The sequence below is a fragment of the Lucilia sericata genome, unplaced genomic scaffold (genome assembly GCF_015586225.1).
Source record: "Lucilia sericata isolate MDLA Ls3-8-SP2 unplaced genomic scaffold, ASM1558622v1 Contig000093F_arrow, whole genome shotgun sequence".
Lineage (NCBI taxonomy): Eukaryota > Metazoa > Arthropoda > Insecta > Diptera > Calliphoridae > Lucilia > Lucilia sericata.
Genome location: NW_023994125.1, coordinates 478,913 through 490,930, shown reverse-complemented (window position 1 = coordinate 490,930; position 12,018 = coordinate 478,913). Strand labels below are relative to the sequence as shown.

Sequence of the window (12,018 nt, the reverse complement as noted above, 5' to 3'; positions counted from 1 at the left end):
TAATTATTTGGCATTACAAATTATCGCACAATTTTAAATTTAAACTAAAGTCAGTTATAATTTTTTTTTGTTCCTGTAAAATTGTGCAGTAATCTATGCAATTTGAAAATTTTCTTTTCATTTCCTGTATTATTTTCATTTTTACATTAATACACATCTTTATTTAGCACTAAATCGATTTTATTTATACATTTCCCTTTTCCGTTTGCTTTTGAGCAAATACACATCTTTAGCTCTTAGGTAATTTCCATTTCCGTTTTCCTTTTGATTTTTTCAAAAACACACATCTTTAGTTATCACTAAATTGAGCAACTTTCGATTTCTCTCTCGATAACACCAAAATATACATAAACACAAAAAGCACATCTTTAACAACTAAAAGCCGAAGCAAAAAAACCTGAACAACCACACAAACGAATTGCCGTTAGAAACTTTGCACACATATTTCTCATATTAAACGTAAACAAATTCAATAAAACTTTTTGTATTCTTATTATTTATGTATTTATCTTTATTTTGATATAAATTTTATAACACTAGCTGTATTTTTTCACCCAATAAATAATTTTTTCTTCAACGCATTCTACTAAGACTTCCGCGCACTTTAAGGACCGACATTAAACTAAAATGACAGTAATGACAATTCTAATAAGAAGATAGTGTTGCAGAGTTGTATTTTTGCAACACTTTTTGTCGTTGGCAATAGTAAAAGGAGTTGGTTATTGAATTTTTTCCGTTATACAACACTACATTTTTGTAATTTTATGTAAATAAAAGAATTTTCTAATTGAATTTTTGAATGTATGCTAAATTCTTTGTTACTATGCTCTAAGTAGTTTGCAAATGGATTTTATGAAATAAATATGATTAAATATTGTAGCTCTGCACAGAAAAGGGTCATTTTTATGTTTTTCTAACAAAACATTTTCTGTATGGGAGGCCGTTAGTTGCAACTTCTTATTACATTTTTCCATTATTTGTTTGGCCGGAAGCAAAAATTTCATTATAGAGAGAATTTTCAACATTATTATTTATAGTATAGTACGTTTTGTTTGTTCCGGCATTGGAACTTCATCCTATACGGAATATTCAGCATTTTTAATTTCTGTTTACAGGAACTTCTTCCTGTAAGGTATATGTTTTAGCATTCCTTTTTTGGGGGGCAGTAACTTTCTTCTGCTGCGGTTATTCCACATTTTGTTTATATATTTTGTATATTTGGTGTGACCAACACAGAAAATTCCTTCTCCTGCAAATAAAGAACGTTTTTGGTTCGGCCATAAGGTAGAACTTCATCTCTGGCACTGTATCTCGATTTGTTTGTAAGCATGGAAACTTTTTATTTTGAAACTTTTATTCTATAAATAAAACTAAACCAATTGAAACTGGTTATTTGCAAACTTCATATTTTTCGATTATCTGTCCCTAATTTTAGTTCCCATATAAAGCCCACATACCCAAATTATGTTCATACAGTTTTTTCTTCGCACTTACAGTGTATAAGTAGTATATTTTTGAAAAAAAATATTTAGAAACGTGTTACATTTAAGCAAAAAACTATGACATTTCGTTTAGGAAAAAAAATAAGATTATCTTATAAAGACTAAAAAGAAGAGATGAAGTTATACATATTACTTAATTAACATTTAATCACAAATGGAAGCATGAGTAAGAATGCAGATTATACAGCATTAGTTTGTTTCTTTGTTTTCCGTATGGCCGCTTACAAAACACACAACTATGACGCTATGAACCCCACCCTCCAACTATCAATCAAACCATCCATCCATCCAACAAACAAACAATTACAACTAATTGGAACTTTGTTTATATATAATGCCAGTAATTTCACCATCTTTTTGTATAATGCATCGTCTGGGAAAGATAAAAAGAAAAATTATAAACAAATTTAATACTTAAAAACATAGCACATACTTGTTCCCACTGTACAAAACAATTGTGGGCGGATTTAGATTTGGTTCCAATTTACAAGCCTGTTCTGATAAAGCCATACCAATGCCTGACATTTTGGGATTTATTTTACCTTTAGCTGAAAAGCACACAAATAAAGCATTCAATTACATGAAATTTATTAAAATATTTGTTTATTTCTTACCTCCTAGACAAAGACCCTGACGATTTGTTATTAGACAGCCCACAGTTTCTGGCTGCGAATTACTATAATCATTTTTGTATTAAATTTGGTGGTTTTATTTATTATATGCTTTTCGTTTACTTACATATCATTTAAAACTTTTTCTAATTGTTGTTCCATTTTTGAATTTCGTATAAAATTAATAAATTCTTTATAAAAATTTAGATTTTTTTCTTAAATGTAGATTTTAATACGTGATAAACAAAATACATATAAAACAGCTGTTTGTTTGTCATAGCTAGATATGTGTTTTGTACGATAAATATATGTTTTGACAGGGTTGTCTTTTGTTTTTTCTTAAGCAGAGTACGTAAATAACAATTATTTTTAAATATTTTTTGGGTTTATTTTTTAATTTCCTTTTGATAAACTTTCTATTTATTAAAACAATTAAAATTTTTGAGTTTTTTCTACTCATTAATATATAACATGTTGAATATTTCCACATTTGAGCAACTTTTAAGTTTTTCATATATATGAAAATACTGCATTACTCACTAATCTGCATTATCATATATACCAGACACAAAAAGATAAAATAGTTATTTTTAAAAACAAATACATAACTCTTTGCGGATCTAGTTCTGTTTCACCTTTCTTTCTTAATTTAAATAAAAAAACTCCTTTACGCATTTAATTTTACGCTTTCTTATAATAGATATTTTTTATTGGTTTTTACTACTTTATAAAGTTTCTTATTTAAATTTATTAAATTTTTTTTATAAAATTTATATACTTTCTTTTTGTAAGATTTTGGAATATTTCGTTTTTTAATTTAAAGTGCATTAGATAAAAATTAACACAAATTCTTATTTCAAATAATAATTGTTTGTTTTTCAATATTAACACATTTGAAATAGAAAGAAAAATGTTTAAATTTTTCCTTTTTTCCATTTGAATACAAATAAACTTAAGATTCTATTAAAAATACAAATATAAATGATTAACATAAAGACTCAAACAATCAAACTAAAAAAGGAGGAAATATTTTTTTCCACCCTAGGAGTATAGGGAATAATAGTAATAATAATAGTGTGGAATAATAATTTGCTTGTTTTGTTGTTTGCACAAAAAGTATTGATGAGAAAAATTATAATTCTATATACGACGACAAAAAATGAAGATTAGTAATAGTAATTAAACAATTTCATATTTATCAACAAAAAGTATATTTTCTGTTGAATGTTTCACACTGCTATCGTTGTCCACTAAAACAACATCCTTGGCTTTTAAGGCTGCATATGGAGTTTTTGAGACAAATGAAACCTTTGAATAAGAAAATTAGTTTTATTAGTTTTTGATTTATACGAATTTTATTTATGTTTAGTTGAGAAATTGAGAACTTACTTGAACTGGGAAGAAATCTCCAGGTATAGATGAATTACAACTGAACTCCATGGAACCGGACTTATTGGCAGCATCAATAACTGGTATGTTCCATGTTAAAATGTGTTTGCGTGCATCATAGTTGTAAGTGCCATCGTATTCTGCTACAGATGGTTGAACATTCATGCTATAATAGATTTTAAATAAATTTTAATAATATTTTGTAGTTCTATGATATATTAAAGAGTTCTAACTGTAATTCTAATTTATTTTTTGTAACAAATTGATAGATTAGAAATTGTTCTTATTATTTATGATATTGTAGATTTTAAAGCTGATAAAATATGCGTTCTGTAAAACTGTAGCTAATCGCAAAACCGGAAGATATTCAAATGAATTTAGATAATTGGCTATCTATTAAACCAATAACCAACTCAATTGGTCTATAATTTTATCTGGCCTCTATTAATTTTAATTCAACTAATTCATAATTTCCATTTCCGGAAATTCCTTAAATATAATTAGTTTTAAAATTATTGAAACTTACGGCAATGGTATTATAATAGCAACATCCTGTAATTCCAAATGTTGAGCTTCTAATTCATATTCAATATTAACATCACAGCCACCTTCACCATTTTCCGAAGGCCAACAATTAACTAAAATTAAAATATTTTCAAAGAATTAATAAAAATTCCTATCCACAGAAAAAAACTTTACTTACTGGTCAATGGTATGGCAGCATCATCCTGTGTAACGTAACGCCATTTCAAAACACCCACATCGGTGTTCATGGGGAAAGGTTTAGCCGGATTCTTTAAGCCAATGATTGAGCGAGTTTTGAATAGTTCCTTATCGACATTGGGATGTGTTTGCAGTTGTATGCCATGTGCATCGTTATTTTCCAAGTGAACTTTAATGCGTCCGAAATTTTCATCGGTTATGCGTAAAGTTAGCAGACCGGACAATTCAAATTGTTGTAGACCACCATCACGTCCTATGCGTACCACCAATTTATCTTCCATTTTCAAGTGAACACTTTCCGTATGAATGTCAGACACAATTTTAGCTTTAGCTGAAGCCACAGCAGCACTAACGCCTGCAGAGGCCGGGGTTAAATTGGCAATCTTCTCACCCTCTGACTTCAATTGATCAACAAAACTATCCACATCCTTTGTTTTACCGCCTAATTTGAGGGCATTGCGTGAAACAGGTTTTCTGAAAGAAAACATTTTTACTGTAAAGTACTTTCCTTTTATTTTTTCTTAAAACTTACTGTGCTTTAGGAGCCATTGATTTATTATCCATTTCAATGGAGGGGGCACTACTGAAACCACCCATACCACCGCTGCTGCTATTGCTATTCGAGCCAAAGCCATCCGAACTAAAGCCACCACTAGAACGTCCGCCCATACCGCCCACCGGACCACCACGTTTAGCCGATTCCATGCGCTGTCTTTGCAATTCTTTGGCTTTCTCACGCATTCTTTGTTTCGCCTCACGTTCTTGACTTTGACGAACCGCTTGATAAATCTTCTCATCGTTGGAGTCCATTTCTACATAAGTTTTAATTTGTGCCAAATTAACACTTTCCCTATAGCCCAAGGCTACAATCTCATCAAAAGCAAATATTAAATTGAAAGCATTTTCCAGAATTTCCTTCTCTTCAAGAGTATGACAATATTCAGGTATAACCTTGGAAAATAAACGCAAAGTTTCCAAATCTTCCAAAATATTACTAGCCTTGGTGGTAATCAACAACATGTACAACTTCTCCATAGGCTGGTAAACATAACGCACCGAATCGGTTTCCACGTAGGTGTGCTGCTTGCCAGCAGTCATTAGCTTGGGAAAAGCAGCCAATAAACCCTCAATGCGAGCCTTAGTCATTTCCACAAATTGACGTGAAATGATCACTAAAAATTAAATAAACAAATATACATATCTCACATTCCTTTAGTCTTTATGCAAAAAACAAACCTTTTCCATTTTTGGTACACACCGCTGCCGCTATCAGAACCTGTCGCAATTTACAAGATAAAATTTTCAGTTTTTCTTCGCCTTTTATTAAGTTTTTTTTACCAAATTCACACTTACCATTTTAATGAGTTTGCAAGTTAAAATTATTTATATAAAATTCTCAAGAATTTTGCAGATTTTATGTTTTTTATTGAAAATTTTACGAAAAATTTAACTTTTGGGTAGGCTAGCTGACGTGTTCGATTAATAATTTTTTTACAATGAAAATATGTCAAAATTGTCAGTTGTATGTGTTTTTTGTTTAGTTGTTATCAACTCTTGGCAACTCTATTGCTACAATGACAGTTGAAAATGTCATAATAATGTTTTTGTGAAGGGATGCCAGAAGAAATTATAAAAAATTTAGATGATTATGGGGAACTTGTAATTCCTTTACGTATTTTTAACAGAGAAACTAAAAATAAATTTTTTTTGCTTGCTCTCGTATAGTTGTGGAGTTTTATAATTCCACAGGTACCCAAGATACATATAAAACATATAACCAATATACTTGTCTAACAACAACAATATTTAGTTTGTTTGAAAGGAGGATGTATGTTACATCAAATATGAAGAAATATACCTAGGCCTCCATTGGGCCTCTTGGGGACTGCTTTTCCAGTGTATCTGGTGGGAGTCGAGCCTGTATCTCGTTTCTGTAATTTTCTCGAATCGAGAAAAAACTGATAATATAATAGTCTTACAGTCTTAATTTTCGTGTATTCACCCTGTTTTACACAAGATGATCATGATTTTTTCGACAGATTTTCTCGATGCGAGAATTACAGAAACGGGGCACTGGTCTAATAGACAAATATCGTTTTAAAAATAGACATCTGCCTAATTTTTATAAATTCCTGTCATGGCAACACTTTTATACTGCCTGATTTACATTCAATCTGGCATCTCTTTAAAAAATATGACAGTTGTAAAATTAAATTTTTTGGCGGACGACTTGCATCGACAAACGCAAATATCGTAAAAGAGTTGCAAAATTATTCCAAACAATAATAAAAAGCATTTTCTTTAAACAACAATTAACACTTATCAATAAATAAATATAAATGAGTTTGGACGATTCAATAAATGCATATTTTGTTATCACAAATAATGCCTCTGAGGAAGACAAAGCCTACAAAGATTTTAAGCGAGCCCTCACATATCTACAAAATCATATTCCCGAAGAGAATATACGACAAATAAAGGCCAGTGAAGGATTTCCCTTGATAGCCTCTGGTAGGCTATCGAAAAAAGATGTTTTCATATTTGATCGTTTCGAAGGTGATTTCTTTCAACAACTACAGCAGACAAAATCAATTATAATAGGGCCACCATGTCTGATCAATTGTCTACTAAAGAATCAAGAGATACCTTTGGGTACCAGTCCCGTGTATACGGCAGCTATGCGAGATTTACAAATATCGGCGACCGGCATTACACCACAAGAGAAGGAAAAGTTGAAGGGTTTGATTCAATGGATGGGTGGTCACTATTTTCAGAATTTCAGTCGTTCCATTACACATTTAATATCGAATACCATTAAATCGGCTAAATATGAGCATGCCACACTGAATGGTATACCAGTGATGCATACAGATTGGGTTCAGCGCGTTTGGGAGCGGAGTTGTGCGGCAGAGGATATTTCGGCCACAGATGAGGAATTTGATAAATATAAATTACCTATATTTTTTGGTACGAATATTACGTGTACTGGATTAGAGAATGATAAAAAGAATGAAGTAAGTATCAATAGGTTTAGAAATCTTAGTAGATATTATTTGAAAATGTAGAAATTGTATGAATCATTGACAATCGATTGGAAGTAGTGTTAATGAAAAGTTAAGTCGCCTTGGATATGGACGAAACACTAAGAAATCATTATTAAATATTAGAAATATGGGCCCAGTTCTTAACATATACTCCCAGAAATAAATATCCACATCCAGATTGCGTTCTTAAAAATATTTTTATAATTTTTCTTTAGGTCATGCGCCTGGTCAACGAAAATGGTGGCACCTACCATCGTGCTTTTCGTTCACAATTAGTTGATATTGTTATAACCGAAAAGGATAAAACTAATTCAGAAAAATATGCAGCTGCAGTGCGTTATAAAAAAGACATACTCTTACCCGAATGGATATTTGATAGTGTACAAAAGGGATTTGCTTTGCCCACGAAACCCTATCAAGTAAAATCATTAAAAGTTTCCACGCCCACCAAAACCGATCAGAGTATAGCAGATTTTACGGCAGCCGATAATACACATCTATCGGATATATCACGTATAAGTACGCTGGGTTCGAAGCGTTTTAATCATGATGCAAGCACTGTTAATGATACCATTTGTTCGGCTATGAATGACACACAAAGTGGTCCAACATTTGTTGCACCAGCAGCGCCCGTATCCAAAGATTTGAAAAAGGATCTTTTGAAAAAGGCCGGTTCTGGTACACATTACAAATTGGTTTATGAGGAAATATGCCCTAAGAAAGCTAAAAAGGCTGGAAGCTTTTTAGATGGTTGTTGTATTTACTTGAGTGGTTTTCGTTCGGAAGAGAGGGAGAAATTAAATCGTATTTTGAATGTAGGCGGGGCCACACGTTATGATGTGGTCAATGAGAAGATAACTCATATAATAGTGGGTCAATTAGATGACAATGAATTTAAATCCTGGAAAAAAGATAATTTACTAACAGGTAAGGAAAATTTAATATAAATTATTTTAAAGAAAATATTGCTAATAATGCCTTTTCAGCGGTAAATATTGTACGTTTGGATTGGCTGCAAGAGAGTATTAAACTCAAGCAACCTGCCAGTGAAGCCATATATCGAGTTTCTCTACCAACTTCTAGAGAACCAGACGCTCCTTCTCCCTCATCGAAAAAAACTTTGCGTTCAATGAATCATAGTTTCAAACAACCAGAAAAACCCATTAAAAAGAAATTATTCTCTAAAGATTCTGAAAAAGATGATGACCAGGCTTCGCAAACAAATTCCACTATGCAACCACCTATTGCCTCATCAACGGAACATCCTGTGGAAGCAGATGAACAAGATTTAATTGCTCAATATTCCCAGGAAAATGTACCGCAGGCTGCCATACCTCTACCACAAACTTCAATGCATAATGATGAATCTTTGGCCTATCCCATGGCTTGCTCCACCCAACTCACTGCCAATGAACCAGCAGTGCCTCAGCCTCAAGCTGCCCCTGTACAGGCTAATCCTTCAGATTTAACCGATGGTACTGGTATTACTATCGACTATGAGAACTTAGATTTTTTCCAAGGTTCATCTTTGTACATTGATAAAGATCATTTCCCTGAAGAATTCTATACACAAATGATAAGTGAGTGTGAAGCAGCTCAAGGTAATGTGGTGCCCTCCACATTTCGAGATCCAGTTGATTATGCAATCGTATCCTTTGAGAACACTTTCGATCCAAGTCAATTGCCTGTTAAAGCCAGACATATTGTAACTGAATTATATGTGGTAAGTACTCACAAAATTTAATTATTTTTGATCTTGAAAAAATTTTATAATTCTAACTTGTGAGTTAAATATATGATGTTTTCAAGTGAGTCGTAGCGGCCTCTGAAAATGCATTTCATTCGCCCAGTCTTAAAACAATTTTTCACTATTTCTTTAAGTAATTACAATTTGCAGTTTTTTCTGCTTTCAAATCTGAAATAATTTATTTAATAAAAAGCAAAAATATTACAATATTACTTTTAACATGTTACTTTAACTTATGTAGGAAAGTTGTATGAAAGCCAACAAATTAGTTCCCATTGAATATTTCCACAAACATATACCACACACGGCCGATTCTCGACCTCTGGAAGGCATGACAATTGTCATTTCTATTTACTCTCTCTTAGAAAGAGATTTTATAGATTCTATTGCTCAATTATTGGGAGCAAATGTGAATAAAACATTTGTAAAGAAAGAAAAGCCTCTGTTAATATGTCCCTCGGCTGAAGGATCAAAATATGAGGGTGCCATAAAATGGCGTTACCCGGTTGTAACGTCTGAATGGTTGCTGCAGTGTGCTAAAGAAGGAAAGAAAGTTCCTTATAATTTATATTTAGTAGGCGATAGTCCAGATGATTTTCCCATATCACCCACCTTAAGAGAGCGCAATACTAGTAAGACTGAAACTAAAGTAACTCCTACTACTCCTATAACACCCATTAATATGGATGTTGATGGTGTTGAAAACAATGTGGAAAGTGTTGAAAATTTAAGGCAAAATAGTGCAAGTACAAATACTGCAGAAACGTTTACGCCCTTAAGGAATAAAAGAGTTTCAGAACTGGCGGGACCTGGCCGTAACACTAGGCAATCTTTATCGAATACCAATAACATGGGTCCAGAATCTCCACACACACCTACTAATACTTATCCACAAGCTTCTTATAATTTTGATTTTATGGAAATGATTTTGGGAGAAATAGACAATGAAGAAGAACGTGAGTGTTTAAGAGAAGTTATTAATGAAATGAAAAATAATCAAACGCCTGAACTGGAGCGCATACGTAGACAGGCCTGTACTCCAATTAATCGCAAGTTACCAACACCTAAAGGTATACCAGATTTTTGTACTACACCCGAGTTTGAAAAACGTATGGCTGATGAGTTTGAAAGACGCTGGCGTTTACCCACTAAGAAAATGAAACCCGATACTCCAATAGATGAAATACGTAGACGTGTAATGCGGGCAACTTGCAAAGCTATGGGTATACCATACAGTGATGAGGATGATGAACAACCTGGAACATCTTCAGGAAAAAAATCTTCTAGAAAAGTTATAGATTCAAATACCACCACCCCGTTAAATAATAAAGTTACTCGCAGTTCAACTATAGCTCCTAGGTCTATATTTGCTCATAATACACCCAATAATAATACTTCTATCAATAACACCAAGGCCGACGATAACGAAACATTCAATTTACCAACTAATGAAACCAGGAAATCAGACACATTTGTACCCAGCACACAAAGTCCCAACACTTCATTAACCAGACGTAGTATGTCAAATACAACTGCGTCGCCTAGTGGTTTAGGGCAGAGAGCTTCATTGGTTGGTAAATCAACTATTAATTTTGATAAAATCAGTTTTGAAGAGACAAATGTAGCAGAAAATGCCACGACCACAAAGGCAAGACCATCTGTTAATGCCACTGCCTCACCGGAAATTAAACAAATTACCGATTATCTACGCAATTGTGACTCTAGGCGTCAGAGTTTAAAACGTACCCGTCAAAATATCGATCGTCCACAATCTCCTGTAGAATCTATGGAAACAGAGGCTCATTATGTGCAACCATTTGAATCAGAACAATTACATACCCAAGATTTGGTGGGATGGCGTGATCCGGCGGAATTCGGAGCCCAAAGACGTTCGAAAATGGCGGAAAAATCTATGCAATACCAAGGAACACCTCGTTTTAGTATTTCCTGTTCGGATGAGGAAACCAGAGATGATGTTATTGGTAAAATATTACAATTGGGAGGAGAGGTTAGTTTGACAATTTTCGCTTTTTTTCAATTTGCTATAATAACATTATCCTTTAAAGGTCTGCGAGAATTTGGTGAATTTTGATCCAGAATGTACACATTTTGTTTGTGAAAAGCCCAATCGTGGCGAAAAAATGTTAGGTTGTATTTCGTCCGGCAAATGGGTTTTGAGTATCAAGTACATTGAAGAATGTTTTGCCAAAGATGTTTTCATCGATGAGGAGCTCTATGAATGGGGCAATTGTAAAGCTCTTAATCTGCCACAGTTATCCCCCGATGAACAGGTTATTGCCTCAGCAGCACATCGTTGGCGCAAACAATTAGCCACCGATGTCCATGGTAATCGTAATGGTGCTTTCACTGGCATTAAAGCCATTTTACGCATCTCAGGCCGTAACATAGATGCCCTCAAGAATGTCATTAAGGCGGGTAAAGGTGAAATTATTGAAGCATCATCTCCTTACTCCAGCTGTTCGCAGTCATCTCAAGCTTCGCATTGTTTTGTTGATGTTAAAAAGTGTCCCTTAAATCAGGAAGACTATCGTTTTCTGAAAAATCATGACATCTTCGTTTTATCTCAAATGTACATTAATGCCTTCTTGATGAATGGCGCTGATGTGGACATGTCTAAATATGAGATAAATATGTAGATATTTTAGAATATCATATGAAATCATCATGTAACGTTACATACATACTTACTAATTGTTGTAATATTTAGATTTATTTTGTCATTTCTTTTAAATTCTTTTATATCATATATATTGTCATAAAGATATCACACTATTTGTATCATCTATGGTTAGTATTTAATGTTAATAATAAATATGTTCTTGTTTTTCGGCAAACACGTTTTTTTGGCGTTATTTAATAAAAAAATAGATTTCTACTTTATATGCTAAATTAAAAAATATTAAATATATTGTATATCCGTATCATGAAACAAAGAAATCCGGAAATATTTGGATCCGTAGCTATCAAAAAATTAGATAATA

General features: G+C 32.8%; 3 protein-coding genes across 3 annotated transcripts; 1 reads left to right on the top strand and 2 right to left on the bottom strand.

Moving 5' to 3' along the window:
* Positions 1-1,703: 1,703 nt before the first annotated feature.
* On the bottom strand, positions 1,704-2,404 carry LOC119599848. The gene is made up of 4 exons (XM_037949758.1): positions 2,241-2,404; positions 2,117-2,178; positions 1,936-2,050; positions 1,704-1,875 (listed from the first exon to the last, which is right to left on the bottom strand). The coding sequence occupies exons 1-4, from the start codon at positions 2,273-2,275 to the stop codon at positions 1,812-1,814; spliced, it is 276 nt and encodes a 91-aa protein (XP_037805686.1). The 5' UTR covers positions 2,276-2,404; the 3' UTR covers positions 1,704-1,811.
* Positions 2,405-3,209: 805 nt separating this feature from the next.
* On the bottom strand, positions 3,210-5,810 carry LOC119599850 (coatomer subunit delta). The gene is made up of 7 exons (XM_037949760.1): positions 5,579-5,810; positions 5,462-5,501; positions 4,758-5,397; positions 4,206-4,699; positions 4,029-4,140; positions 3,503-3,668; positions 3,210-3,421 (listed from the first exon to the last, which is right to left on the bottom strand). The coding sequence occupies exons 1-7, from the start codon at positions 5,579-5,581 to the stop codon at positions 3,293-3,295; spliced, it is 1,584 nt and encodes a 527-aa protein (XP_037805688.1). The 5' UTR covers positions 5,582-5,810; the 3' UTR covers positions 3,210-3,292.
* A 600-nt stretch (positions 5,811-6,410) lies between these two features.
* On the top strand, positions 6,411-11,876 carry LOC119599858 (DNA topoisomerase 2-binding protein 1). Its single transcript, XM_037949771.1, has 5 exons — positions 6,411-7,239; positions 7,485-8,196; positions 8,256-8,992; positions 9,258-11,024; positions 11,083-11,876. The coding sequence occupies exons 1-5, from the start codon at positions 6,565-6,567 to the stop codon at positions 11,671-11,673; spliced, it is 4,482 nt and encodes a 1,493-aa protein (XP_037805699.1). The 5' UTR covers positions 6,411-6,564; the 3' UTR covers positions 11,674-11,876.
* Positions 11,877-12,018: the final 142 nt, after the last annotated feature.

Excerpts from the sequence above, each read along its gene's own strand:
- LOC119599848 (XM_037949758.1), bottom strand. The coding sequence starts at position 2,275 with ATGGAACAACAATTAGAAAAAGTTTTAAATGATAT. Across the intron at positions 2,179-2,240 it reads GAAAAAGTTTTAAATGATAT|TAATTCGCAGCCAGAAACTG; the intron begins GTAAGTAAACGA and ends AAATGATTATAG. Across the intron at positions 2,051-2,116 it reads TCAGGGTCTTTGTCTAGGAG|CTAAAGGTAAAATAAATCCC; the intron begins GTAAGAAATAAA and ends TGTGCTTTTCAG.
- LOC119599850 (XM_037949760.1), bottom strand. Across the intron at positions 5,398-5,461 it reads GTGTACCAAAAATGGAAAAG|TGATCATTTCACGTCAATTT; the intron begins GTTTGTTTTTTG and ends TTTAATTTTTAG. Across the intron at positions 4,700-4,757 it reads TCAATGGCTCCTAAAGCACA|AAAACCTGTTTCACGCAATG; the intron begins GTAAGTTTTAAG and ends GTTTTCTTTCAG.
- LOC119599858 (XM_037949771.1), top strand. The coding sequence starts at position 6,565 with ATGAGTTTGGACGATTCAATAAATGCATATTTTGTTATCACAAATAAT. Across the intron at positions 7,240-7,484 it reads AGAATGATAAAAAGAATGAA|GTCATGCGCCTGGTCAACGA; the intron begins GTAAGTATCAAT and ends ATTTTTCTTTAG. Across the intron at positions 8,993-9,257 it reads TTGTAACTGAATTATATGTG|GAAAGTTGTATGAAAGCCAA; the intron begins GTAAGTACTCAC and ends TAACTTATGTAG.